We start from the raw sequence: 26,372 nt of genomic DNA on the forward strand, positions 1-26,372 counted from the left end.
AAGTGCTTGCCTTTACTTATCGTGGACTTAGGCATGAAGGGTTAGACTTCATGAGTGTTCCATTCAGGGCAATTGAGGTTGGATGGGGTAAGCAAAATCTGTGTCTGTCTTTGTGTTCCTTGAACAAATCTCTGTTTGTCTTCACAACAGGTACATGGGAGCACTTTTAGTGAAGGATGCATTTAACAGCCTTCTATTACTTTGTACTGTATTAGAGCTGGTTCTTTCTAGTCACCTGGAGAATGCAAAAGAGAGTGGATCCAACCCAAAGTTGTGAGGGAAATTCATGTAGATATCATGTAACTTTGCTGAGTTCCCCAGGGAAGATAGACCTTCCTGAGGAGACATTGTCTGCTCTTGTCCGGTCTGCCTAGTTCTGAAGCTATAGTACTTTGAAACTGTGTGTGGTGAGGTTACTAGGATATAAAGTGGCTCCTTTGTATCAATCCCAGCTACCTTTGTGCCATTCTTAAGGCTGAAGACTGGGAGAGACAATGTAGGCATAGAACCTGGGACTATAACCCATTTACCTTTGCAGAGAGAACTTCTGCCACTGAGCTTAGGAATTTTTCTTAATTTTTATACAAGAAGTAGAGAAAGTATATGCTGTCTCTCATATCTTCCAGGGAAGATCTGCTCTATTCCTGTATTTGTATCATTACTACCCCTATCCTGGGTCATTCCTCCCAGTGAAGAGGACTCTTGACAAGGATTATGGATGGTAGAGAAAGCCAGATCAGATGAGATTTTCTAGAAGAGTTTTCTAGAAGAGTTTTGGAGTAAATCTACAGCTCTGATAGTCACAGGCATTGTCTATGGTGCTAGAGACTTAGGTGTATGTTCAAGAAGATGGACTACTTAGAAGAACTCCAGAGTGTGAAATACTTAATGGCTTAATGAATGTTATATTAAGTATAGAAAATCCTGTGTCTTTTTGTGTTATTACTAGCTGTATATTTAGTATCAGAAGACTGGATGTGTCGACAGGCTGGGAATGGTTAAGTGAGTTGTATCAAGTTCACACTTACTATTGACTTTCTCCCTCCTTCCTTTTCTATTTCCTACTCTCCTGCATTCCTTAGCCATTTCTAAATACAGTCACTTATCTATGGAGTATTGGATCTACAGATGCTGAAGCCCCTCTGTGAAATGAAATTATTTTCACTTAATTTACACATAATCTTTTATAAACTCTTTAAACCATGCCCAGATTTCTTCTAATACTTAATTCAAAAAAAATGCTGTCAAATTATTGTTTTAAGAATTCTTTAGAGGATAGTGGCAAAAAAAATCTGTGTATTTAAGGTAAAGGTGTAGTTCATATTTATATATACATGTTCATGGACAATGATTGGAGTGCAGGAATGCAAAACCTGGGGATATACAGAGCTGACTATAGTTGCCTTTGAAGTTACATTGCTACATTCTTGAAGTACAGTTCTTCTGGTATCAGTGAATGGAGTGACTTTGATTTAGAATGTAAATGGACTGCCCACTGCAGGGACCCTTCCATCTCCAGGTTTAGCTTCCTATTGGCCTCAGAAGAGAACCATTTTCCCTATAGTATGTACCTAATTTTTGGGAAGTGGTTGTTTAGGTATGCAAATCCTAAACCTAATTAGCTGTTATTTCTTTTCAGCTCAAATCCTAATGGCCTTGGATGTCTAAGACCTTGGATGTCTCTTTGCTAGGTAAGAAAGGCCAGAGTGAGTTGGCACAGAGGAGGGGACACTGCCTTTGGCCACTGGCTGCTCTCCAAAACAGGTGAACTTTGTGCTTGAAAGGAATGCCATTTACTCATTTGGGCCTAATAGAAGTTTCTTGTATTTTCTCTCCTTTTTGCCCCTCCTTTCTCTCCTTTACCCCTCCCCCATCCTTGCTGCTTCCTCAACCACCAAAGAATTTAATCTGCTGCGCAACAAACAATACAGTTATAAAACTTTGAAAACAAGACGGGGTAGCCTCTCCAACAAGGGAAAGGGCATGCTGGATGATGTCCCCAGGGAACATGTCAGGCTTGTATAAAGCCTGTGAGAGCCTAACTGACTGGGTAACTGGGTGCCTGCTCTGCCCAGTGCTAAGCTATCCCTAGTCCAGAGAAGGAATCTAAATGAAAGAGGTCAGAGAAGGGCTTATAAAAGGGAATCTGTGTGTTTTCTCCCTCTGATTTGAGGGGAATGCACTAAACTGTGCAACTTCCTCCTCTGCTTCCTCTCTCTCCTCTCCCTCCTTTTCCATTTTCTCCCTCCTACCTCCCTTAATCCTCCACCTCCTCCTCATTGTTCTTAAGACTAGCAGACAGAAGTAATGATAATAGAAAAGGGTTAGAATAGCAGTGTAGGTGCTACTACTGGCTGGGCCTGCCAAAGATGAAACAGGGTTTGAGGCTTTTGCCACCCACAAGCTCAGATCTATCTCTGCTAAGCCCAGCCTCCTTCTCTGACCTGAGGCAGTGCAGCCACATACACATCAGAATGTGCCCCAGTCTATATACTGCTAGGTATGTGCCCAGATACTGGGCAGAACTACCACTGAGAGGTCAGTGGGTCCACCCTGATTTCCTTAGGGCTGTCCTGAGGATGGCGAATTGATATCTCTGCTATAAGAGGTTTTGCCCTCTACAGGAGGAGCAAGGTTTGTTGCATAGAACTTTGTTATTGAGAACTCCTGAGAACCCAGTGAGTAAGCACATGGTCTGGTGAGTATGGCACCAGATAGGATGTTATGCCTGTCTCTTATCTCAAGAAACAAGGAATCTTGTTTCTTAGCAGTAGTAGGAGGAATAGAGCAGTCCTGGCTAAATGAGAGGTGGTAAAGTTGGTCTTGAGTATCTCTGTCCTGACCTGATAAAGCTGGTATCTCCTTACTGAATTTGTATCCTCTGAGCTGTATAGACAATTTGAAAATGTTAATGGAGTGGGCTGTTTGGATATAGGGCCATGAACTTTGTTAGGCACTGGGAGACTACAGGCAGGCTTATCTTTCCTCTTGTGGTAAGCTTCAGCTTCCACAAAAGTGGTCTGGGCTGTGTTTCTTTTGCCTGTGAGAGCAAAGCCTTCTGCCAGTGTACAGTGCACTCTGGCCTTCACTCTGTACCTACCCCCTCCTCACCTTCTAAACCATGTGTATTTGGAGCTTGTTAGCCTAAAATCAGTGACCACCAACTCCCAAAGTGGGCATAATATCCTCGACACCCGGCATGTCCCTCAAGTACCTGCTTGGGTAATCAAGGAAGAGATAACCTCTTCAGAAGCCTAGGGGGGCAGTGCTAGTTCATCCCAGAAGGCAGCTTGGTACCATGCCCTGTCTAGCCCAGATACTGTGTAAGGATCTTAGTGCTCTGTACAGAATCTTACTGAGTTTAGGAGCTTTTGAGACCCAAGAATTGTTCAATAGCATTAAGGAGAGGGGCAGAAAACCTAACTTTTAGGTTTCCGGGGGGAACATAGGTGTCCTTATCTCTGATTCAGTGGAGCCAGGAGAACTAGCACTGCCCCCCTAGGCTTCTGAAGCGGTTATCTCTTCCTTGATTACCCAAGCAGGTACTTGAGGGACATGCCGGGTGTCGAGGATATTATGCCCACTTTGGGAGTTGGTGGTCACTGATTTTAGGCTAACAAGCTCCAAATTCTCCTTTACTGATGGATCCTCAACATATTCTCCTCATTTTATTACCCTTTCCTTGGATTCACCAGCTTTCTGGCCACATGTTCTACCTAGCCTGACAGCTAAAGACAAAATGTCCTGGATGCATGGCCCTAGCTGCTGCTGAAAGTGACAAGCCAGGCACCCTCTTCAGTGCACATAAGCAGGTGGTCTTTTTTGGAGGTAAGATGTTCCTTTTTTTTTTTTTTTTTTTTTTCAAAAAGGCCTTCCCTAGCCTTCTCTCCCAAAGATGAATGAGTTTTTCTAACTGGTGGGAACTCCTAAATCAGCCTTCAAAGGCAGGCAAAGAAATGGATGGCAGGCTTCTGGCACCCTCCCCCACCCTGGCTGGAATTCTCATCATGCACATAGCTGTGACTCAGCACTCACTGCTGGGTCAGGAGGGAGAAGCTATTGCCTGGCTGGAACCTTCCCACATTCTGCATGTGAGCACATCGAACAGCACAGGCTGGGCCAGCAGGGTGAGGTTCCCGGGGCAAGAATTTTTCTCCTCTAACCCATATTCTTCCCACATTTTAGGGATTTCTGTTCTGGGCCCAGGGTATTTAGGACTCTAAAAACCATTGCATCGGCCATAGACTAAAGTATACATAGTCTTTTTCTTCTTTGCTTTTAACCAGTGGCCCATGAAAAGTGTTCAACCTTTATTGGTACTGTTTGGTTTTCATGGGTTAGGTTTTCTATGTGTTAATTTTATATCTAGACAGAATATGACTTTTCAAGATTACTGTACCTCTCTTGCATGCTGCTGTTGTCTCTGGCTGTGTGTATACATGTGTTCTGACCAGTTTTCCCTAGCTTCTCTTTACAGATGAAGACACTGAAGCCATTCAAGACTATGGCAGGTCCCTGTTCTCAGCATATAGGCAAGCAGGTATTCTGATTTACCAAGGAGTGGCATTGCCTCTCCCTGTCTGCCCCTGCCTTACCAAAGGAGTGACCTGTCATGGGAGGGTAGAATGGCTTCCAGAGAGAAATAGGTATAGGAACAGATGGAGGCTGAAGAGTGGCGTCTCAGACTTCTTACCTGCTCTGTGGCCTGTTCAGAACTGAAAAGTGAGGCAGGGTTTCTTTTCTAGACAACTCTATCAATCCCAGTAACATAAAGTTTACTTGAAGCCACTCAGTTGAGAAGGGAGATCCCATTATTCTCACTGAGAGCAGAGCCCTAACAGCCCTAAGGTTTGCAAGGGCTGCCCTCTTAGACATTCAGGTAACTCTCAGACTTTATCAAATCATCCAGCTATTCCAAACTAGTGAAGAATCACCACCTTGTTTCAGAAAAGGGACACTGCTCTGCTGACTACAGGAATCCTGCTTTTATAGGATGCTGAAGACTGAGTGGGATTGGATGAACATAAGGTTTAAATGCTAGGACTACTTTCCCTCCTCTGTAGTTCACTGCTTAAATTATCTTTCAGTGATTCTTATTTACAGAAAACAGGGTTTGCAGTCCATGGATGTAACCCAAGCCTTCATTGGTAGTTTCCCCTTGCCAGGCCCTTTATTTGCTGGATAGGAAGAAAGGAATTAGCTTCATGTCATTCTGAGGACCAAAAGAAACAGGTGTTTTCTAAATGATAGCAAACTGGAATGGCCCGAGGGAAAGCTTTCTAGAGCTGAGATGGCTGACAGAGGAGGTGGAGGGTTGATAAAAGGAGATGCCAGCACAAGCAGAGCCTTCTGGGAGGAAAGGTGTGCCCTGGATCCCTGCAGGATCTCTCTCCTTAGCATAGAGGGAGGGGATTGGGGGATGGTAGAGGAAGTTGCTAAGAAAATTAGGCTGAAATGGAAATCAGAAGAGTTGAATATTATCATACGCAAATCTCACCTTCCCCTTCATTTACAGGATTTTGACCCTTGTTAATAACTGCCATCTAATCTATTTATGACCTAAAGCCCTCCCTATCATGGGTTAGAGTTCCTAACCCACAGGCTCTAATTTTGCCAACCAATGTCAGTGTCACTCAGAAACCCAGTGTATAGATCTTCCAGCACTCATCTGCAGCTAAGGCCCTGGAAAGCCCCAGGGAGGCTGCTAGGCCTTCTGTTTCTCCTCTAGCTGGCCCAGTTTCTGAGAAGTCAGTGTCAGCATTGCTAGGCTTCATTGCTATCATCTTCTCTATTGCTGGGAAGAATAAAGGGGCACCAATGAGGCAAAAGAACAAAAGCAGGTCCTCCTAGACTACCTGACCTCTTGCAGTACCAACGATGTGTTCTCATCTTCACCCAGGGATAGCATGTTTACAGTGAGTCTCCCATCCAGATTGTCTGAGCTAAATCCCCCTCCCCAGTCTAGCTCTGAGTTCAGTTCAAGAGAAAAGAGGTCACAGTCAAGCTGTGGATCAAGCAGCAACAGTGGGCAGAGGGAAAGGAATATAGACATTAGCTCATCGTATCCTGTGACTACAGTTTCTTGTGCAGACATCGGAATAATAACCTACTTCATTGGACTCTTGGAACAATTGAGTATTGTGACTCTGGGGATGCTCACATTATATTTGCTCTATTACCCCAAAACAGCCAGGAGCCATAAAAATAAAAGATATGCTTGTATCTGGAATCCAAAAAGAGTTTCTGGGGAACCTGAAAAATACAGCTCTACTCTTTGTCTCCTTTCAAAGATGATGGTTGTGACATCAGAGGAAATATACAGCAAAGATGTAGTACAATGTGGAACATAGCTTGTGAATCTTATTTTTAGGTACATTTTTAAAACATACCTTGTTTTTATGTTAGAGGGTCATCTGTATAGTAAAGTGTTAAGATACCAGCTTTTTAAAAGACATTAGGGGTTAAACCAAATTGCTAGCCTACAGAGTCATGGGACAGAGAGGAGGAAGGGACATACTCTTTTTGAATAATACTTGTGGAAGAGTTGTCCTGGCACAGGTGACTTACTTGGGTTCAGTTGTTAACATCTCATAGGTCATTGTCATTGTCTTAAACAAGTGACATATCTACCGACACTATGCATCTTGGGAAATATACATAAATTCAAGACATTACAAATGTACATATGTTGAATGGATTTGGTTCTTTTATTTCGTTGTGTATGATGATTTCTAATGACTAATGTGAAGTCACACAGGAAACAAGCTTTGCATTGTTCTTGTCTGCTCAAAGTGTTGGCTGTGATTCGGATGCTGCTGAGTAGCACTGTATGGCTGTCATCTGCGTCTGACAGGCAAAATGATTCTCAGGGCTGAGGCTGGTTCTTCTGACTGCACATCTCTGCTTTCTTCAGTGAGATCCTCTTCTTCTGGAAGCTGGTTTCACATGGTGGCTTAGATTTTTCCATCTTTGTATCTAGCACCATTTGAAATCAGTGTTTTAGGAGTAAGAATTGCAGCACAGCAGAAGGTAGACTACAGAGGAACAGCTGTACACAGAACTGGCTCTCTCCTTCGAGAAATCAAGGGAAGACTTGAATAGTGACATTTGTTCTTGAGTCTGTTTTTGTGTTCAGAATGTATAAGGGTGTAATCAGGATCAGGGAGTGGTCCACTTTATTCAGCATTCCATGGGTGGAAGAGGGTGCCTTGAACCTGCACTGTTCATTAATTGTAGCAAAGAAGGGGTAAGAGCTCTGTATGTGGAGGACTGCTTCATTCACATCAGTACTGCCTACCTGAACCTGGAAGATCTGTGGAGCACTCACTCAGTTCTGGTTGCAGCACAGCTGAAATCAGCCTGCCTTGAGATTCAGACCTGAAGAACACCACCAGTCAGTCCATCTCTTACACAGGCTGACCGATTTCTCCTGGTGTTCAGAGTCTGTTTTTGTCTAGCACCATTTGAAATCGGTTATGATGTAGGGGGAAGAGCACCAGCCTCAGAACCTTGTGGTGTCAGCATCAGCATCAGCCTGTCACTTCCTACGTGGGCAGAGCGGAAAAGGAAGATCACAGTTTCCTAACTTCTTTAATGCGTATGTATGTGGCTGCCAAGGTTAAAGATCACTTAGTGGGGGGGGGGGGTTAATTGTTATAATTTATTGTTGTAAAATATCCTCAGTTACAATTTCTGACATGTAGTACTGTTATAAACTAAGTACTGTTAAACCGTCTGTTAAGTGTTGGCTTTAATAAATAATTTGCTACATTCAATCCATCATGTCTGTTTTATCTATTATTTTCCATTCATAATTCTATGGCAATGAGAAGTGGTCCCTGGAAAGTTAATTTGCTGTGCCAATCATAAGGAATTGGAAGTAGGTTGCTGCATGCAGACATTAAAAATGAAGGTCATTAAGACAGGAATGAAATTCTAAAGATGAAAGATTAGCAGAGACAGAAGGTTGGAGCTCTAGGCTGAGGGATGTTACTAAATGGGAAGACTATTCTTGGTTCCAAGGGAACTGTGGACTCTGACCCTCCTCCTGTCATTTGCTGCAGGGAACTTTCTTAACTGCACTGTCATGTGGCCCTTAAAGGGGAGCAGGCTAATTTCAGTGGTATTTGTAGTAGAGGGAGTTCTACTTTCCACTGATAGTTTATTTCAACCCTTCAGTAGGCGGTGAAAAAGTTCTATAAAACTGTTCAGAGATTTGCCAGCATTGCGGGTGGTGGAGGGGCAGGGTTCATGATTGTGGAACTTTCAGGAAGAAAGCAGGTGGCCCCTTCCATAGGAGTTGCATAGCTAACTATGAACTACCTGCAGTACAGCAAGTCAGCTGCTCAGGAAGCTTCTTCTAAGCCTTCATCCCAGTAGCCTTACCCCAGATGGCTGCCTTGCCCATTTTGCTGGAAGTGGGAGGCTGTTGGAGAATTTGCTGGAAAGACTTCCCAGTGACTATGATGCATCCTGCAGCTGCAAAGCTATTTCAAGCCTTTGGTTGAAGAATCCATGTTCTAAGTCACATCTAAGGATGTGCTGGTAGGAATAGCTAAGTCCCTCAGCTGTATTTTTTAATTTACCCCACTAAAGTAGGAGCTTTACTGCAGCTCCTCTAAGTATGACAGATTGGGTCTGTGGTATTAGCTACACATTAAGTCTTTAAAAAAAAAAATAGCTACTCTGTCCAAAGCTCCCAATTAATTTGTACTGAAAATTTGATCAAAACTCCCCCAGGCCATGATTCTGGCTCTTTAATGAGTTAAGTGCTAGAAAGTGGAATTTAATATCAAAGCACAAAAACAATGATTTAAAATTTATTTCCATTTAGAAAAAATCATAATATTCTCATTGAATACTTAAACTGTGCCATATCCTGATGTTCTGAGAAGCAAATTGAAACCAGAACACCTCTCAGTTATTTTTTATCTGGATGTTTATAGCCCTTTACATAAAATTGTTACTCTGGGATAATTTTTCATAATTGGCTGGTAATGTAGGTTGTTTTTTTTTGTTTGTTTGTTTGTTTTTTTGTTTTTTTTGGCAGCACCCTCCTGAATCAGATTGATAAAACCATGCTGTCAACCCAGGTAAAAAGACTTTTGTTAAAGCATTAGTTTTTGTTTTTGTTTTTGTTTTTGTTTTGTTTTGTTTTGGTTTGGTTTGGTTTTTGGAGACAGGGTTTCTCTGTGTAGCCCTGGCTGTCCTGGCACTCACTTTGTAGACCAGGCTGGCCTCGAACTCAGAAATCCGCCTGCCTCTGCCTCCCGAGTGCTGGGATTTTTTTTAAATTAAGCCTTACCAGACTTTTTAGAAGTGAATACAGTGTATTTTTGTTAACTGGGGGAAGAAAGATCTGCAACCAGTTTAGTAGATCAAATGAATTAAGTTTAGACCCTAGCATCTTTAAGAAGTTGGTCTAGGCCTTCTGTTTGGAAGCTGGCATATAGTCTCAGGAATAGATAGCACATTGATATTAACATACTTTTAAGGGAAGCCTGAGATCTAACTCTGTTTGATCTCAGTACCACATTACTGTGGCTTTGGTCACCAAAAGAGTGATCCTCAGGTTCAGGTCCCATTCCTGCAAGCAAATACTATTTTTGCTGGCTATAGAATGGGGCTCAGGTGAGTCTATTGTAGAGCCAAGGCTGAGAGCCACTTCTCTATTTCTGAAAAGACCATACTTTTTTGGTCATAGTTATGTGCTGCCAGTTAATATGTTAGTGCATAAATTTCAAGTCAGTACTGTAACAAATTAGCACAAACGTGATATCTTAACAGACACAACATTCTTAACAGGTCTGAATAGCAGAAATCTAACATTTTTACTGGATTAGAATCAAGGTACTATCAGACACAAACGATTCAGAAATATGAAGGAAAAGTAGTTTTCTTGTTTCTGTCTATAAACAGGCTGTGTTCTTTGCCTTGCTGTTTCCCTCAAGCTTCAAAGGCCAGCAGGATCACATTTTGCCGATGTGGCCACACTGTCTTCTCTGATCGGTGATCACGTTTTAACAAAATCACGATGTGGTTAACCTGCACATCATTTTGAGAAGTATATTGATTGCTATGGGAGCCTACAGAAGGAATTCTTCATGGTTGAAGCTCATCTTGAGTACAGATTTATTTTTTTTTTGAGTAGGCATTGCAGGTGGAGGTAGGTAACCAGATGCCTTAATTTTTCTAAGCACCATACTTAATATGTTCAACTAAGCATTAGATACTCCCTAAATTCCCAGTGAACTCCAAACACTAGAGTTCCTGTTTATAGTGGTTCAGCACAGGGTTTAGCATTGCAATGTACAACAGTTTTCAGAGCTATTCCTCACATGGGTCTTAATACCTGTACTTGGGTTTTACTGGGTTTTGTCCAGTCATGTCAGGAATCAAACTGGATAGTTTTTCAGCATTGTCTGTGTGGCAATATGTTCACCTGCTGTATGTAAACAAGCAAGAAGGGAAATTATGCATTCACTTGTTCCCCCAAGTATTATGTATCCCCCATATTTAAGAAGTGAGGAACAAAAAAATTAATTACTACCTTCACAAAAGCAGAAGAGAGCTAGTGTTCTACCTGATCTAAAATAAAATTAATGACAACGTCACAGTGAAGAGGCAGAAGACTGTCAAATACTTAAACAGTCCACAGGAGGGCAGCAGTGCTATGATCTCAAAGGCTGACAGCTCATTTTAGGGTAATCTCAGGATGAGCCTAGAGATCCTAAGCATACTGATGCATAAGGAATAGTAGTTGTGTATTGGATTCATTCAATTCTGTTCTTAAATAGGCAAATTATTAAACTATGAAAAATCCAGTCTTGGTTAAAATGTTAGCTCTCTGGTAGAATTGCTTATTTCCCTTAAACCTTAAAATTAGGATGAATATTCAGATTCTTTTTGCCCCTAAGTCTTTCTAGCATAATTCAGACAATTTACTGTTGGTTACTATAAAAGTCCTCTCTGTATATTTTATGCCAATTAAAAATATGCTATAGTCTCATGTTAATTTTCTAAAATGCTTAGTCAATGTAATTTTCATTCTGTGTTTATATTATTCATAAACATTACTATATCATATTTTAAAACTACAATTTATCATTGCTTATTTTGACAGACATCAAGACTTTTAAGCAAACAAGGTTAAGTTAATAATCTGTTGATGACTGTTTTCTTCCCAGTGCTAAGGAATGAATTCAGGGTCTTGTACATGCTGAGCAATCTTTCTGCTGAGCTTCATCCCCAACCCATGAACAACTTTAAGTTCAAGTCTTTGAAATTTTGGTTTTTAATAGGCAGAATTAAACTATGATTTTCTTTAAGCTTTTATTCTCTTTATATGGAGAGTTGACTGTCAGGTTCTCTAATCACTAAGACAAGTTCTCAACCTCAGCTGCAAATTAAAATCACCAGAGAAATTAAAACCTCCTGTGTTTAGGCCACATCTCAAATTCATAACAGGAGAGCCCACTGGGGTAGTACTCAAGTGTCAATAAAGCACCCTGGGGGAGGCTAGTGGGCAGCCTCAGGTGAGAAACACTGGCCTGACTTTGCTTAATCTGCCTTCTTATTTGCAAAGGCAGCAAGAATTATTTGCACATAAAAATCATCATGTCCTATTAGTTACACAGGATTTACTTTGTTTTTTGAGCCCTATGAATACATTCAAGTGATATGAAAGTTACATCTCCTATTAGGCACATGTATACAGACTCTTAAATGTGGCTAACTTAAGGCTAACCAATAAAGATAAAGAACCTGAGAGGAGTTAGAGCTTCACAGGACTGGTAGGACATGCATTGGCATTAGAGGTACATGGATCCAGAGAGAATATTAAGCATTTCAGGTGACAGATTGAGAGTGTGGAAGGCACAGATGTGGTTAACTCACAGCCATTATGTGCAGTGAAAGTGTAAGGCATGGGGATAAGAGCTCCAACTGGACAGGGTTTGGTGTCTGCTTGGAAATGTGGCCTTCTTCCTGCACATACCATGTCACATTCTGCTTAGTACCCCTTGGTGAGCTGCAGGGGCTGAAATGTGAGGTTATAGTAGAGAGGTTAGACACAGATTGTATTTATAAACACAGATTTGATTTACACTAGAAACACACACATTACCACAAATGAAGCTCCTGCAAATATATAATTTTGCGTTTGCCAGACTTGAAGATCCAGTTTTCAAAAATGGAACAGTAATGACTTCCACACATGAGATTTTCATCTTGCTGCAGATACATTTCTGTAGTTAAAAGAACATTTCAAGTTCAAATATGCCTTTTTCTCTGCCATGTGGACAATTTTTTAAAAAGCACTTTTCCTCATATTTATATAACTGACAAAGTATTTGATAAAAATAAAATGTATATTTATACAGACATATGTCAAATATAAATAGTAATTTGAAGGTTAAATTTGAAGCAGATCAAGCTATAAAGGTAAATTTATTTTCAAAATAAAATATTTGATTGAAAATATTTTAAATTAAGTTTTAAAACAGTAAAGCCATTTCTAGTCTTTAAACAATTAGTAGTTCTTTGTCTTAACTTATCTTTGGTCTCTTTTTTTAAATGCTATGATTTTTAAGTATAGCACCGTGTGTAGGTATAACTGCTACCTTTTTCTTTTTTTAAGTATGTGAAAATGAGTACAGATTTCAATTTTTCTTTTCTTTTTTTTTTTTTTTTACTTTTTATTAGGTATTTTCCTCATTTACATTTCCAATTCAATTTTTCTTAATCAAATTCCTAGGTGTTTTTTTTGTTGTTGTTGTTTTGTTTGTTTTTCTGTTCAAGAGTTATCTTCCTGAAGTATCCACTTGGAGGGTAAAAGGCTTGGAGTGTCTCTCAGAGTGACTGTAGGTGTTTATACTCAAAGCAGGGTTCACCCTCGCTCAGTTTCAGTTTGAACTCACAGTCTTCTCAAGGGGATGTTTCCTTGGCCCCTCTATGCTACTAAACATAAAAGTTTACACCTCAGAAAGGGCAACTCATCAGGAATGGCGGTTTCTTCTCTCAGCAGTAGTTCCTCAGAGCCTGAGTGGGCTAGGGCCTGGTGGAGGTCAAGCTCTGTTCTGCCTGAGTATGACCTGCCTCCAGAGCTCCTTCAGTGCAGCTAACAACAGGAGTGCCACTTAGAAGGGGGAAGGAGCTGGTATTAGGGGAGACAGGAGAGAAGCCTAAAGAGTTACTGAATGAAGGTGAGTTCCAGGCTTATCAACTAAAATTTCAGGATTCTCACTCACTCAAGTATGTAACATTAACTCTAAAATCACATGCCACCCAGCAGCTAAACACATTTGGCAGTGCTGTTCAGTGTTTACCTCTAAACTACTCTATTCAAAATAATGTAAAAACTCAAAGAACAACATTTTGTAAGAAAAACAGGTTTATATAATTTTAATATTGGAGAAAAGCTATATAGTAAATCTCATGTTGGAAATCAACTTTATGACAAATCAAGTATTTTTAAGACATCTTGACTTTGCACTGAGTATAGTATCTTTCTATGCATACATTATTCTTATTCTTTTTTCTCTTCTTCTTCTTCTTCTTCTTCTTCTTCTTCTTCTTCTTCTTCTTCTTCTTCTTCTTCTTCTTCTTCTTTTTCTTCTTCTTCTTCTTCTTCTTCTTGTTTTTGTTTTTTCAAGAAAGGGTTTCTCTGTATAGCTCTGACTGTCTTGGAACTCACTTTGTAGACCAGGCTGGCCTCGAACTCAGAAATCCGCCTGCCTTCTGCCTGCCGAGTGCTGGAATTAAAGGCGTGCGCCACCATGCCTGGCTCGCATACATTCTTCTTTTCCATACATTTTTTCTTTATTCACTTCCTTCCTTTTTTCTTCTCTCTTTGTTTTTTTTTTTGGGGGGGGGGGAGGGTTGTCTCATTATGTTGCCTTTCCTGGAACTCACTATGTAGATGAGACTGGCCTCAAACTTAGATCTGCCTGCCTCTGCCTCTTGATTGCTGGGATTAAAATCATGTGCAGGATGATCCTTATGTAGCTTACAGCATGACCTCTAAATTTGGGGGTTAGTAGTAATTTTGTTATATGATTTCTAAACAACTATTTTCCTAACAATATTTTCCTATGTATTCTTTGGTACAAAAAAAATGTAGAACAGCCTATTAAATGCTCATATGTTTGGGTCAAGTAGAAAAAATAATGCTGAAATTCACTGGATTCTTGACTTTTCTGCACTATGTTGTGGTTATTCCTCAGGTATCTGTCTTGACCACAGTTTTTAAGCAGACAACTTACAGATGATAAAATAATTAAATCAGTCAATATTAATTTAAGTTATATCAAGTAGTATCTTAGCTTTCCATTAGCACCACTAATGGAAAACAATGAAAATTACTATTATGGAAAACAAAACATGAGTTATGCAAATACTACTCATTTATGGAATAACTATTACCTCTCACAGGATGTAATTAAAGAGAAATCTTAGATGAAGTAAAGAAAATCATGCATATATTTAAAAAATTCACAAGTGGAAACCGTTAAATAAAAGCACTTGGTCAGGGGCTGGTGAGATGGCTCAGTGGGTAAGAGCACCCGACTGCTCTTCGGAAGGTCCAGAGTTCAAATCCCAGCAACCACATGGTGGCTCGCAACCATCCGTAACGAGATCTGGCGCCCTCTTCTGGAGTGTCTGAAGACAGCTACAGTGTACTTACATATAATAAATAAATAAATCTTTAAAAAAAAAAAAAAAGCACCTGGTCAGAAGCACATAGACTTTTAAGATTAATGTCAAGCAGTATGTTGCTTCCAAGAGGAGAAAGAGAACAAAGGTGATTGGGAAAAAAAATGGAGACGTGTGTGGACTATACTAATTTGAGACATGTCAGTGATCTTAACTTACTCTTGTATATGTGAAAGACTAGTCTGACTGAATAGCAACTGAATAGCAAGCCCTGAAATTTGTCCTATCTTTGAATCCCCAGTGCTGTGATTACAAAGCATGGACCAGCACACCTGGCTTTTTATATTGATCCTGAGAATTAAACTCAGGTCTTCATGCTTATATGGCAAATAATTTACTGAGAAGTTGCCACCCCAGTCCAAATTCTAACCTTTTCTTATACCTGAGAGACAATAACCAATACTATAGAATATTTTGGCTATTTTTCACAAACTTAAATGATGCTAATGCTCTTAAAGTATTACTTGTACAATGTTTGTAGTTTGTGATGAGGGCTGGAAAAGAATCATTATGCTCTTAAGTCATCACAAATATCTGTTTACATCAAATCCAGTTTTAAAAAACATACTTTAACAGCAACTTGAGAACATCTATTCTTTATTCCAGTTATTCCCCAAAATAGAAAAGGATTATACATTTTATATTGTTTTGTATAAGTGGTTAGCCAGCAGTGTGGTATTGCGAAATATATATTTGGTCTTTATTATTGTTCTGTAGCCAACAACTCTTGATATCCTTAGACTCTTCAAGATGTCTTTTTCATCTTGAAGTGATTCACGGATGGAACCTCTTAGAAGTTTCAGAAAAGAGCTAGACAGTACTCAAGGGTTGAAACTCACCCATACTGCCTCCGAAAAGGAGAACTGAAGCCTAAATGATCTAATTAATCATGATTATTTAAAGGAGGGGCAGAAAGACTGGTTTACAAAAGGTTTCTAGGGGTAGTTCCCTTGAAGGCAAGGAGTCTTTTTGCTCCTTCACTGACGTACAATTTTCCTCTGCAGTTCAAACCGGTTTGAGTTCTGTGACTCTAGCAAATTAATTGTGGTGAATGTACCTTATAGTTGGTGGGTCAGAAGCACAGGTAAAATAACTGAGCTTGGGACTGACATCTCAAAGGGAGACTTGTTGAGATCTGAATTGAAGTAAATAAAAGGCACCACTTGTTGTCTACTGCAGATCTGATTGATTTCTGTGAGTGGAAAATCTACATATTTTTTAACAGCAGTTTTCTCTGTTGTTAAGTGAGATTAGAGGATAAAATGAATTTATTATTCCTGATAGCTTAGCGGAAATGAAAGCCACATTGAGGGAAAAGATTATAGAGATTAAACATGATTAAGAAAATAGCATAAGGGCTGGAGAGATGGCTCATCAGTTAAGAGCACTGACTGCTCTTCCAGAGGTCCTGAGTTCAATTCCCAGCAATCACATGGTGGCTCACAACCATCTGTAATGGAACCCAATGTCCTCTTCTGGTTTGTCTGAAGATGGAGACAGTGTATTCACAAAAAGAAAATAACACATAAAAGATAGGAAATATTTATCTTTTAAATATCTTAAAAAGATAAAAACCACCTTTAACTCACTCTTGAAAAAGTTATACATAGATGAGGAATGGTGGGGTGGGAGAGATAGCTGAATGGTAAAAGGCACTTATTCTTGTAGAGGATCTAGGTCTGGTTCCTTGAACCACGTGGTGGCTCACAACTGACTGTAATTCCAGTTTCAGGGTATCTGGTGCCCTACTCTAACCTCATGCACCAAGCATGTACATTTACATACATGTAGAGAAAACACTTCTACAAATAACACGTGTGTGTGTGTGTGTGTGTGTGTGTGTGTGTGTGTGTGTGTGTGTATAATGGCTGGATGTAGTGGTGTGTCCTTTAATCCCAGAACTTGGGAGGCAGAGACAGATGGATCTCTTGAGTTTGAGGCCAGCCTTGTCTACAAAGTGAGTTTAAAAATACTCAGAGCTACATAGTAAAACCCTATCTCAAAAAAAGAAGAAAGAAACAGAAAAAGAAAAGAATAAGAAAAACAGGAATAATAAGAAGAAAGACTTAACGAGCTTAAATATCAGAAAAGAAAAAGGCAGAATGAAAGTAATTTTTAAAATTTCAACAATGTGGATAATTTTATACAGTAGACAAAACAGCACCCTTGGGAATACATTTAAAAGTAGGTCTCAGACCTATGCCAGACCAAATGATCAGAAGATCTCCAGGTGATTCATAAGCCTTATTGCTCAGGGTGTTGAAGAAATGCATCTCACTCTTTGGGATTTAAGAATATTACTACTAGGGAGGCAAGTTAGGAGAATAATCACAAGATTAGGGCTAGCCAGAGCTACATAGGGAGATATTCCCTGATACAAGCAACAGAAATACCCACACAACATCTGTATGTGGACTTCAGTGTGCTGAAGGCAAGCATTCTGAAAATTAAATTACTTTTTCTGTGTGCTGGAGATTGACCCAATGCCTTATGGATAAGTATGGGGAAACCTAACTTTTAATTTAACCACCATATGTTATATTGGAATCTTGTCATTAAAAGGTGCAAATTATATCCTAAAAGACTATCAATACAATTTATATTTTAGCTCAGTGGCAATTAAGAGGCAACTAACTACGTCCCACACCATTCTTGGGCACTTTATCTCGTCGTAATACTCTGTACAGTGACTGCATTACACTGTTTGAAGACAAATTCTCTTCCAAAACATTTTTAGATATTTAATTTTCTGTTAGACCACTGTGGTGTTACACATGAGCATGAAGAATTGCAAAACAGATTATTTTTAGACTTTCAAGTCACTGTTGAACCATTTGTGAGGACAATGACCAGATAATTGTTTAGCTTGAAAAGACCGATTAACGGGTAGCTATACAGTCTGTATAGTATATTAATATTTTTAGGGATCTATCATAAATTTTCATCGAGTGATGTTATAAACAACAACAACAAAGGGCAGTGAAACCCTACTTTGTTTTACTTTCTTTGGAAGTTATTTCTAAACAGGCCTTTTAATTAATAAAACTACTGATAGTATTACTTATTGACATTGTTTATACTTGTGGTTTAAAAACATAACCAATAGATCGAATGTTATTGTTAGATGTTCTATAAATACAAAATTTTAGATACAGATTAAAGAATTACAGATGTTTAAAACAGATAAAGTAATATTTTTTCATATTTGTGCAGTTAATTTGCTTTTATGTAACAAGAATATTCCACATTTCTTTATATATATTTTTTATTAGGTATTTTCCTCATTTACATTTCCAATGCTATCCCAAAAAGCCCCCATACCCTCCCCCCCACTTCCCTACCCACCCACTCCCACTTTTTGACCCTGGCGTTCCCCTGTACTAGGGCATATAAAGTTTGCATGTCCAATGGGCCTCTCTTTCCACGGATGGCTGACTAGGCCATCTTTTGATACATATGCAGCTAGAGTCAAGAGCTCTGGGGTACTGGTTAGTTCATAATGTTGTTCCACCTATAGGGTTGCAGATCCCTTTAGCTCCTTGGGTACTTTCTCTAGCTCCTCCATTGGGGGCCCTGTGATCCATCCAATAGCTGACTGTGAGCAACCACTTATATGTTTGCTAGGCCCTGGCATAGTCTCACAAGAGACAGCTATATCAGGGTCCTTTCAGCAAAATCTTGCTAGTGTATGCAATGGTGTCAGCGTTTGGAGGCTGATTATGGGATGGATCCCTGGATATGGCAGTCTCTAGATGGTCCATCCTTTTGTCTCAGCTCCAAACTTTGTCTCTGTAACTCCTTCCATGGGTGTTTTGTTCCCAATTCTAAGAAGGGTCAAAGTGTCCACACTTTGGTCTTCGTTCTTCTAGAGTTTCATGAGTTTTGCAAATTGTATCTTATATCTTGGGTATTCTAAGTTTCTGGGCTAATATCCACTTATCAGTGAGTACATATCATGTATGTTCTTTTGTGATTGGGTTACCTCAACTCAGGATAATGCCCTCCAGGTCCAACCATTTGCCTAGGAATTTCATAAATTCATTCTTTTTAATAACTGAGTAGTACTCCATTGTGTAAATGTACCACATTTTTTTAATCCATTCCTCTGTTGAGGGGCATCTGGGTTCTTTCCAGCTTCTGGCTATTATAAATAAGGCTTCTATGAATATAGTGGAGCATGTGTCTTTCTTACTAGTTGGAACATCTGGATATATGCCCAGGAGAGGTATTGCGGGATCCTCCGGTAGTACTATGTCCAATTTTCTGAGGAACCGCCAGACTGATTTCCAGAGTGGTTGTACAAGCTTGCAATCCCACCAACAATGGAGGAATGTTCCTCTTTCTCCACATCCTCGCCAGAATCTGCTGTCACCTGAATTTTGATCTTAGCCATTCTGACTGGTGTGAGGTGGAATCTCAGGGTTGTTTTGATTTGCATTTCCCTGATGATTAAGGATGCTGAACATTTTTTCAGGTGTTTCTCAGCCATTCGGTATCCTCAGGTGAGAATTCTTTGTTTAGCTCTGAGCTCCATTTTTTAATGGGGTTATTTGATTTTCTGGAGTCCACCTTCTTGAGTTCTTTATATATATTGGATACTAGTCCCCTATCTGATTTAGGATAGGTAAAGATCCTTTCCCAATCTGTTGGTGGCCTTTTTGTCTTATTGACAGTGTCTTTTGCCTTACAGAAGCAGATAAAGTAATATTTAAAAGCTTAAAACAAACAAAACAAACAAACAAACAAAGGCCAACAATCTAGCTATCTGATGTTTTTATTTAAGTTAGTTAGAATAAAGTGACTTTATTTTAAAAATAAATAAAAGATTGAGCCTTTTACAAGTGAAGAATATACTTCTATCATATAGCTCAGACCCAATGATTAATTTAAAAGGAAACATGAAACATGGGTCATATATTTATTAGGGATGATTTCAGAGCTATTTTAAAGTGACAAGAAAAAATGAAATTACCTAAATCCTATCAGAAACTTCAAAGCACTAATGTAATCTGTATTCTAAGATTTATTCCAAATCTTCCATTATATGTAAATTTGCTACATTTAATTTTAATAGTGTAACTCCCTGTTTTTACCTAGGGACTAAATACCCCCTTCTCCTCTAAAGCCCCATTTCTTTTGAAGTATATGTATTTTGAATTTTTCCTCTTTTAATCTCCCTTTGTTTTAGTCTTTATAGAGGTAGAACACAGATAAAAGATAATAGAGTGCCCTGTTTCCTGTTTCCTTTTAAATTAATCAAGTTTGGGCTATATGATAGAAGTCTATTTTTCACTTGTAAAAAACTCAACCTATCTATTTATTTATTTATTTGAAATGTATGTATTCACATATTAGTGATTGTTTATTTATTTAAATTTATTTATTTTTAAAAATAAATTTATTTACTTTAAAAATAAAGTCACTTTATTCTAATTTTAGCTGAACACTTTATTCTAATTTTAGCCTTTCAGCTACTTCAAATACTAATTAATGAATGAGTTAGTAGTAAAAAAAATTTAGGAGAACATGAAAGAAATCAAATGGTGATAGTCTTAATCACGCCGGTTAACATTAATAAATAACTCTAAATTATAAAAACAAAACAAAACCACAGACCCCTACATAGCTTCTTACCACCAGTCAAGTTAGACAAATGTAAGCTTTTCTCATAAGAATCACAGTGACTACAACGTAAAAATATCAGTGAAATGTTTCAAGTTTAATTTTGACCACTTTTGAACTTAGAAAATAGGGAACACTTCATAAAGATCTTGTTTCACTAAGCAGCTTAAACTTCAAATCCTATAGAAAACTTTCTTTTACTGATAATATCTGCTAGAAAAGCAACTTTACACAGATCCTTATGCTGCAATGATGTCAAAATAGTTGACCACACTTTAGCAAAGAAATGCAATTTGTAGGGCACATAACTATAGGCGTACTTGGAAAAGGAGGGTGTTCAAGGCAAAGGACAAATCAGTTGCATGAATAACAACTTAAAATACTTACCTTTTCTTCCTCTGCTCAAAACACCTGAGCACAATGAGACAAAGTATAAAAACTCCAACAACTACAAGAAAAAGAAAATAAATAGCATGTAACTCAGAATTGTTGTTTTTTGTTTGTTTGTTTGTTTGTTTGTTTGTTGTTTGTTGTTTTTTTTTTAGGGTTTTTTTTTTTGTTTTGTTTTTTCAAGACAGGGTTTCTCTGTGTAGCTGGAACTACAGGGTTTCTCTGGCTGTCCTGGAACTCACTTTGTAGACCAGGCTGGCCTCGAACTCAGAAATCCACCTGCCTCTGCCTCCTGAGTGCTGGGATTAAAGGCATGCACCACCACCTCCGGGCCACTCTGAGAATTGTTAAGACCTAGGTAAAATATTAAGGCCTAGATGGAAAATTAAAACCTAGGTAACAGTTACTTCGTTAGCCTGCCATTATAAGGAAACTTTCTCATATTTTTCTGCTGTTACTAGGAAACTTTCTACTGCCAAGATTGATTACATATTCTATTATGTTCTGTGCCCTTGGAAACCAATTACAATAAAAGTCAATAGAACCGTTTGTATAGTTACCTACAATAAGCTTGGACCCAAACCAACCACTCAACAGCACTTCCTGCACCTGTGTATAAGCATTTGTGGTATAAGCTGCCTGTGGGATAGACCTCAACATAAGAGAGACACTTGCACCAATATAAGAAACTATTTCCCAAGACCTCTTTGGGAACTGACATCCTACTTGGCAGAAAGAGACATGTATGTAGCCGACTGACATCCTGGTTAGCAAGTTAAGACATGAATGTTAGACAAGTCCCATCCTGGTGGGCAAGTCAGGGCATGAATTTTAGACAAGCCAGGTCCCCTGCCACAGTTGAATACTCCAACCAATGAGAGCAGGATCAATGTACACAAAGGCATGTTCCTAAGGAAATCCCCTATCCTAAACCCTGATTGATGAAATAACTTGGCACAGATGTTTGTGGATTTGGGGCTTAAGACCCCTGGAGGATCCTAGCTCAGGGCATGGTTCAGTTCCTGAATGCAGACCATGACCCTAGTCGACTAGACCTCGGGGTGTATGCTCAATACACTATACCTTTCTGACTGAGATCAGTGTTTGTGTGGTTGGGGAAGGAATTACTGGACCCCATCAGGAATGACTGCCAAGACTCAAAATCTAAGCAGAAAAAAGTAAATCAGTTATAATTCAGTGATAAGGAGTTATAGATTTAGATTCCATCAAGACTCTTTATTCTCTAAATCCAAGTCCCTGGAATCACATACCACAGTAAGAAAGAGGAGATCCCTGGCTTAATTTAAAAAATTATCAAAAGCATACTTAGGATGAACATTCATAGTATGTCACCTTAAGAAAGCACACACTGCTTGCAGGCTAATTCTAAGCAGACGTATAGAATATGAAATAATATAAGTTCTGGATTGATATTTTAATAATAATTAATATTAGTATTAAACCAGAATTTCTCCTGTTAAGTGCAGGGACAAAGAGTGGAGCAGAGACTGAAGGAAAGGCCATCCAGAGACTGCCCCACCTAGGAATCCATCCCATCTGCAGACACCAAACCCAGACACTATTGCTGATGCCAAGAAGTGCTTGCTGACAGGAGCCTGGTATACCTGTCCCCTGAGAGGTTCTGCTAGAGTCTGACCAATACAGATGTGGATGCACTCAGCCAAACATCAGACTGAGCACAGGGACCCCAATGGAGAAGTTAGAGCAAGGATTAAAGTAGCTGAAGGTGTTTGCCACCCCATAGGAAGAACAACAGTATCAACCAACCAAACACCCCAAAGCTCCCAGAGACTAAACCACCAATCAAAGAGTACACATGGAGGAACCCCTGGCTCCAGAGGGAATATGTAGCAGAGGATGGCCTTATCTGTCATCACTGGGAGGGGAGCCACTTGGTCCTGTGGAGGCTCGATGCCCCAGGGTAGGGGAATGCTAGAGTGCTGAGGCAGGAGTGGGTGGGCGGGTGAGAGGGCAACCTCATAGAGACAGGGGGAGGGGAGAGAGGATAGGGAGTTTGTGGAGGGGAAACTCGGAAGGGGGGATAACATTTGAAATGTCAATAAATTTTAAAAAACAATAAAAATGAAAAAATAATATAAGTTAACAAAGGTAAGACATAAACGACCAAGTTTTTTCAAGTTAATTTCAAGTTTAAAAACTATACAAGCCAAAAAAAAAAACAAAACCCTGTTTTTGTTTGTTTGTTTGTTTGTTTTTTAAAGTGCTGCTTTACAGTAGCAAATTTAAGCAGTGAAAAGTTTGGGATACTTACTTGATATAATAACAATCAAAGCAATAATCCATGCATCTAAAGAAAAAAGAAGACAGACATTTAGAAGTCTCTAGATTAGTTCAGATAATGCACACTTAAGAGAACACAGTCATTAATGAATCCAAGTCACAACTTGTGAAATTCAATTTTAGTATTATTTCTTTTCTTACTCCATCAGTTTGTTTAGTACAGAACAATTAGGATCACTGAATAGAGGAAAATCATTACATAATATACTATCTTCCTATATTTGCTTTGGTTCAGTATACATTATACAATTTCTCATACTTTTAAAAAGAAATCCATTATTCCCAAAATGTGGATCTGTACAATGTTATAAATTAATTAAACAGAAACTATTTGAAGTTCTTACAAATAATACTCTATCCTATCAGGGCCCTGTCTTCCTCCCTACAACCTCATCCTACCCCACCTCTGCCTTCCAAATTAAAACATAATCCTAAGTACCAAAGACCTTCCCTTCTCAAAGTGTAACCTAAGAAGTGGAGGTATAACTCAGTAGCAGAGTACTTATGTGACATGCTCAAGATACAATGTCGGCATACATTGATAAGCCATGCAGAGGAATTTAAACAATCATAATAGACTGACTGGATATGCTGGTTTTCTTTCTATTAATGAGATAAAATACTCTGGCCAAAAGCAACCTAGTGAAGGAAAGAATTTGTCGGGGTTACAGTTCACTCAGGGAAGTCAAGGCAAGAACTTGAAGGCAGGCCTGTCAACTATTCCATGGTACATTACCTTTAACCAGGAAACTCACAGTTAAGGGAATGCAGCAAAACCATGAAGAAAGGTACTGCTGGCTTGATAGAAGGTTCATTCTTAGCTACCTTTATTTTGTTTTTTAGGTTTTCTTTTGTTTTTTGTTTGTTTGTTTTTTTCTTCATTTCTTTAAGGAACTAGCTCTGTAGACCTGGGCTGGCCTCAAATTTACAGAGTTTCAGGGATTAGGGTTTGGCCTCAAATTTAAAGATTCACTTGCCTCTGACTCTAGAATGCTGGGATTAAAGATGAACACTACTATCACTGCCCAGCTTTAACTAGCTTTCTTTTTCTTATTGTTTTTATTTTTTATTAGATATTTTCTCCATTTACAATTCAAATGCTATCCCTAACCCTAACCGTCCCCCTACCCTGCTCCCCAACCCACCCACTCCCGCTTCCTGGCCCCTGTACTGGAGCATATGATCTTCGCAAGACCAAGGGCCACTCCTCCCATTGATGGCCGACTAGGCCATCCTCTGCTATATATGCAACTAGAGACACAGTCCTGGGGGGTACTGGTTAGTTCATATTGTTGATCCTCCTATAGGGTTGCCGACCCCTTTAGCTCCTTGGGTACTTTCTCTAGCTCCTTCATTAGGGACCCTGTGTTCCATCCAATAGCTGACTGTGAGCATCCATTTCTGTATTTGCCAGGCACTGGCATAGCCTCACAAGAGATAGCTATATCAGGGTCCTGTCAGCAAAATCTTTCTGGCATATGCAATAGTGTCTGAGTTTGGTGGTTGTATATGGGATGGATCCCCAGGTGGGGCAGTCTCCGGATGGTCCTTTCTTCCGTCTCAGCTCCGAACTTTGTCTTAACTCCTTCCATGAGTATTTTGTTCCCCATTTTAGGAGGGAACGAAGTATCCACCCTTTGCTCTTCCTTCTTCTTGAGTTTCTTGTGTTTTGCAAATTGTATCTTGGGTAGTCTAAGTTTCTGGGTTAATATCCACTTATCAGTGACTGCATATCATGCATTCTTTTGTGATTGGGTTACCTCACTCAGGATGATATCCTCCAGATCCATCCATTTGCCTAAGAATTTCATAAATTCATTGTTTTAATTGCTGAGTAGTACTCATTGTGTAAATGTACCACATTTTCTTTTTTTTAATTTTTAATATTTTTATTACGTATTTTCCTCAATTACATTTCCAATGCTATCCCAAAAGTCCCCCATACCCTCCCCCCAACTTCCCTACCCACCCATTCCCATTTTTTTGGCCCTGGTGTTCCCCTGTACTGGGGCATATAAAGTTTGTGTGTCCAATGGGCCTCTCTTTCCAGTGATGGCCTACTAGGCCATCTTTTGATACATATGCAGCTAGAGTCAAGAGCTCCGGGGTACTGGTTAGTTCATAATGTTGTTCCACCTATAGGGTTGCAGATCCCTTTAGCTCCTTGGGTACTTTCTCTAGCTCTTCCATTGGGGGCCCTGTGATCCATCCAATAGCTGACTGTGAGCATCCACTTCTGTGCTTGCTATTGTTTTTAATTGCTGAGTAGTACTCCATTGTGTAAATGTACCACATTTTCTGTATCCATTCCTCTTTAACTAGTTTTCCTAAACAGCATAGAACCATCTGCTTAGGGTAAGGTTCTGTCCATAGTGGGCAGACCTCTCCTACATAAGTCAACAGTCATGACAACACCCTTTCCCCATGCCTGCAAGCCAATCTTGATCTAGGCAATCCCTTAATTGACACTGCCTTTTCCAGTTACTCTAGGTGGTATCAAATTAACAGTTAATGCTAATTAGGCCACCAGACAACATTAAAGTCTACAAAATCTTAAATTTTGGAAGTATTTAAGTCTAGTAAAGTATTTGCTTCTAAAGTTGCATAATTTTTATTAAATTGCTGTCAGTCAAAGAATAAAATGTTAATCTTCATTCTGCTCTTCAGTTATCACATGTTTAACAGTTTAAGAAAGCACTGGGTTTACTGGCATAGTGATACATAGTAAAAACAAAATTTGAAGCTAAAGTATACATGGAAAGTTCCCAAATTGTAATGGTTTGACCAAATGATTTTCATTTTACATTGGTATGATTGGCATATTCCCAGTGTTGAACTGTGTATCTTGACTTTTGCCTGGGTTAGCAATATGACATAAGGCTATATCTTAGATTTTTGGCAGCATTGGCAAGCCTCTGTTCCTACAGATCCAGGATTACCTGAGTGAAATCAACTCTGACCATGGTAATAATCTTCAGATAGGTATGCTAATTGCATTTTCAACTCAGGATATGCAATTTACCATGGTTTATCAGACATAATCTCTGATGCATATGGAGACACAACTATATAAAAAAATAAGCCAAAAGTAATTTTTAAGAAGAGCAATAATGGGCTGGAGAGATGGCTCAGCAGTTAAGAGCACCAACTGCTTTTCCAGAGATCCTGAGTTCAATTCCCAGCAACCACATGGTGGAAAACAACCATCTGTAATGGGATCTGATGCCCTCTTCTGGTATGTCTGAAGAAAGCAATGGTGTACTCATATAAAATAAATAAATCTTTTTTTTAAAAAAAAGAGTAATCATTACTAATCTAGTCTAATA

At 39.2% G+C, this 26,372-nt stretch overlaps 1 protein-coding gene across 2 annotated transcripts in view; it reads right to left on the reverse strand.

Annotated features, from left to right (window-relative positions):
• Positions 1-12,051: 12,051 nt before the first annotated feature.
• The window catches only part of Cd46 (CD46 molecule), a 40,574-nt gene continuing 26,253 nt past the window's right edge, over positions 12,052-26,372 (reverse strand). For both annotated transcript variants that reach the window (XM_029475675.1, XM_021168790.2), the window contains exons 9-11: positions 23,018-23,053; positions 20,722-20,782; positions 12,052-12,245 (exon numbers count right to left, since the gene is read on the reverse strand). In XM_029475675.1, coding sequence (XP_029331535.1) covers positions 12,224-12,245; positions 20,722-20,782; positions 23,018-23,053 — 119 coding nt within the window. In that variant the 3' untranslated portion in view covers positions 12,052-12,223. The remainder of the gene's footprint in view (positions 12,246-20,721; positions 20,783-23,017; positions 23,054-26,372) is intronic.

This window comes from Mus caroli, unplaced genomic scaffold (assembly GCF_978045245.1).
Source record: "Mus caroli unplaced genomic scaffold, Mus_caroli_1 scaffold_1, whole genome shotgun sequence".
NCBI classification, from domain to species: Eukaryota; Metazoa; Chordata; class Mammalia; order Rodentia; family Muridae; genus Mus; species Mus caroli.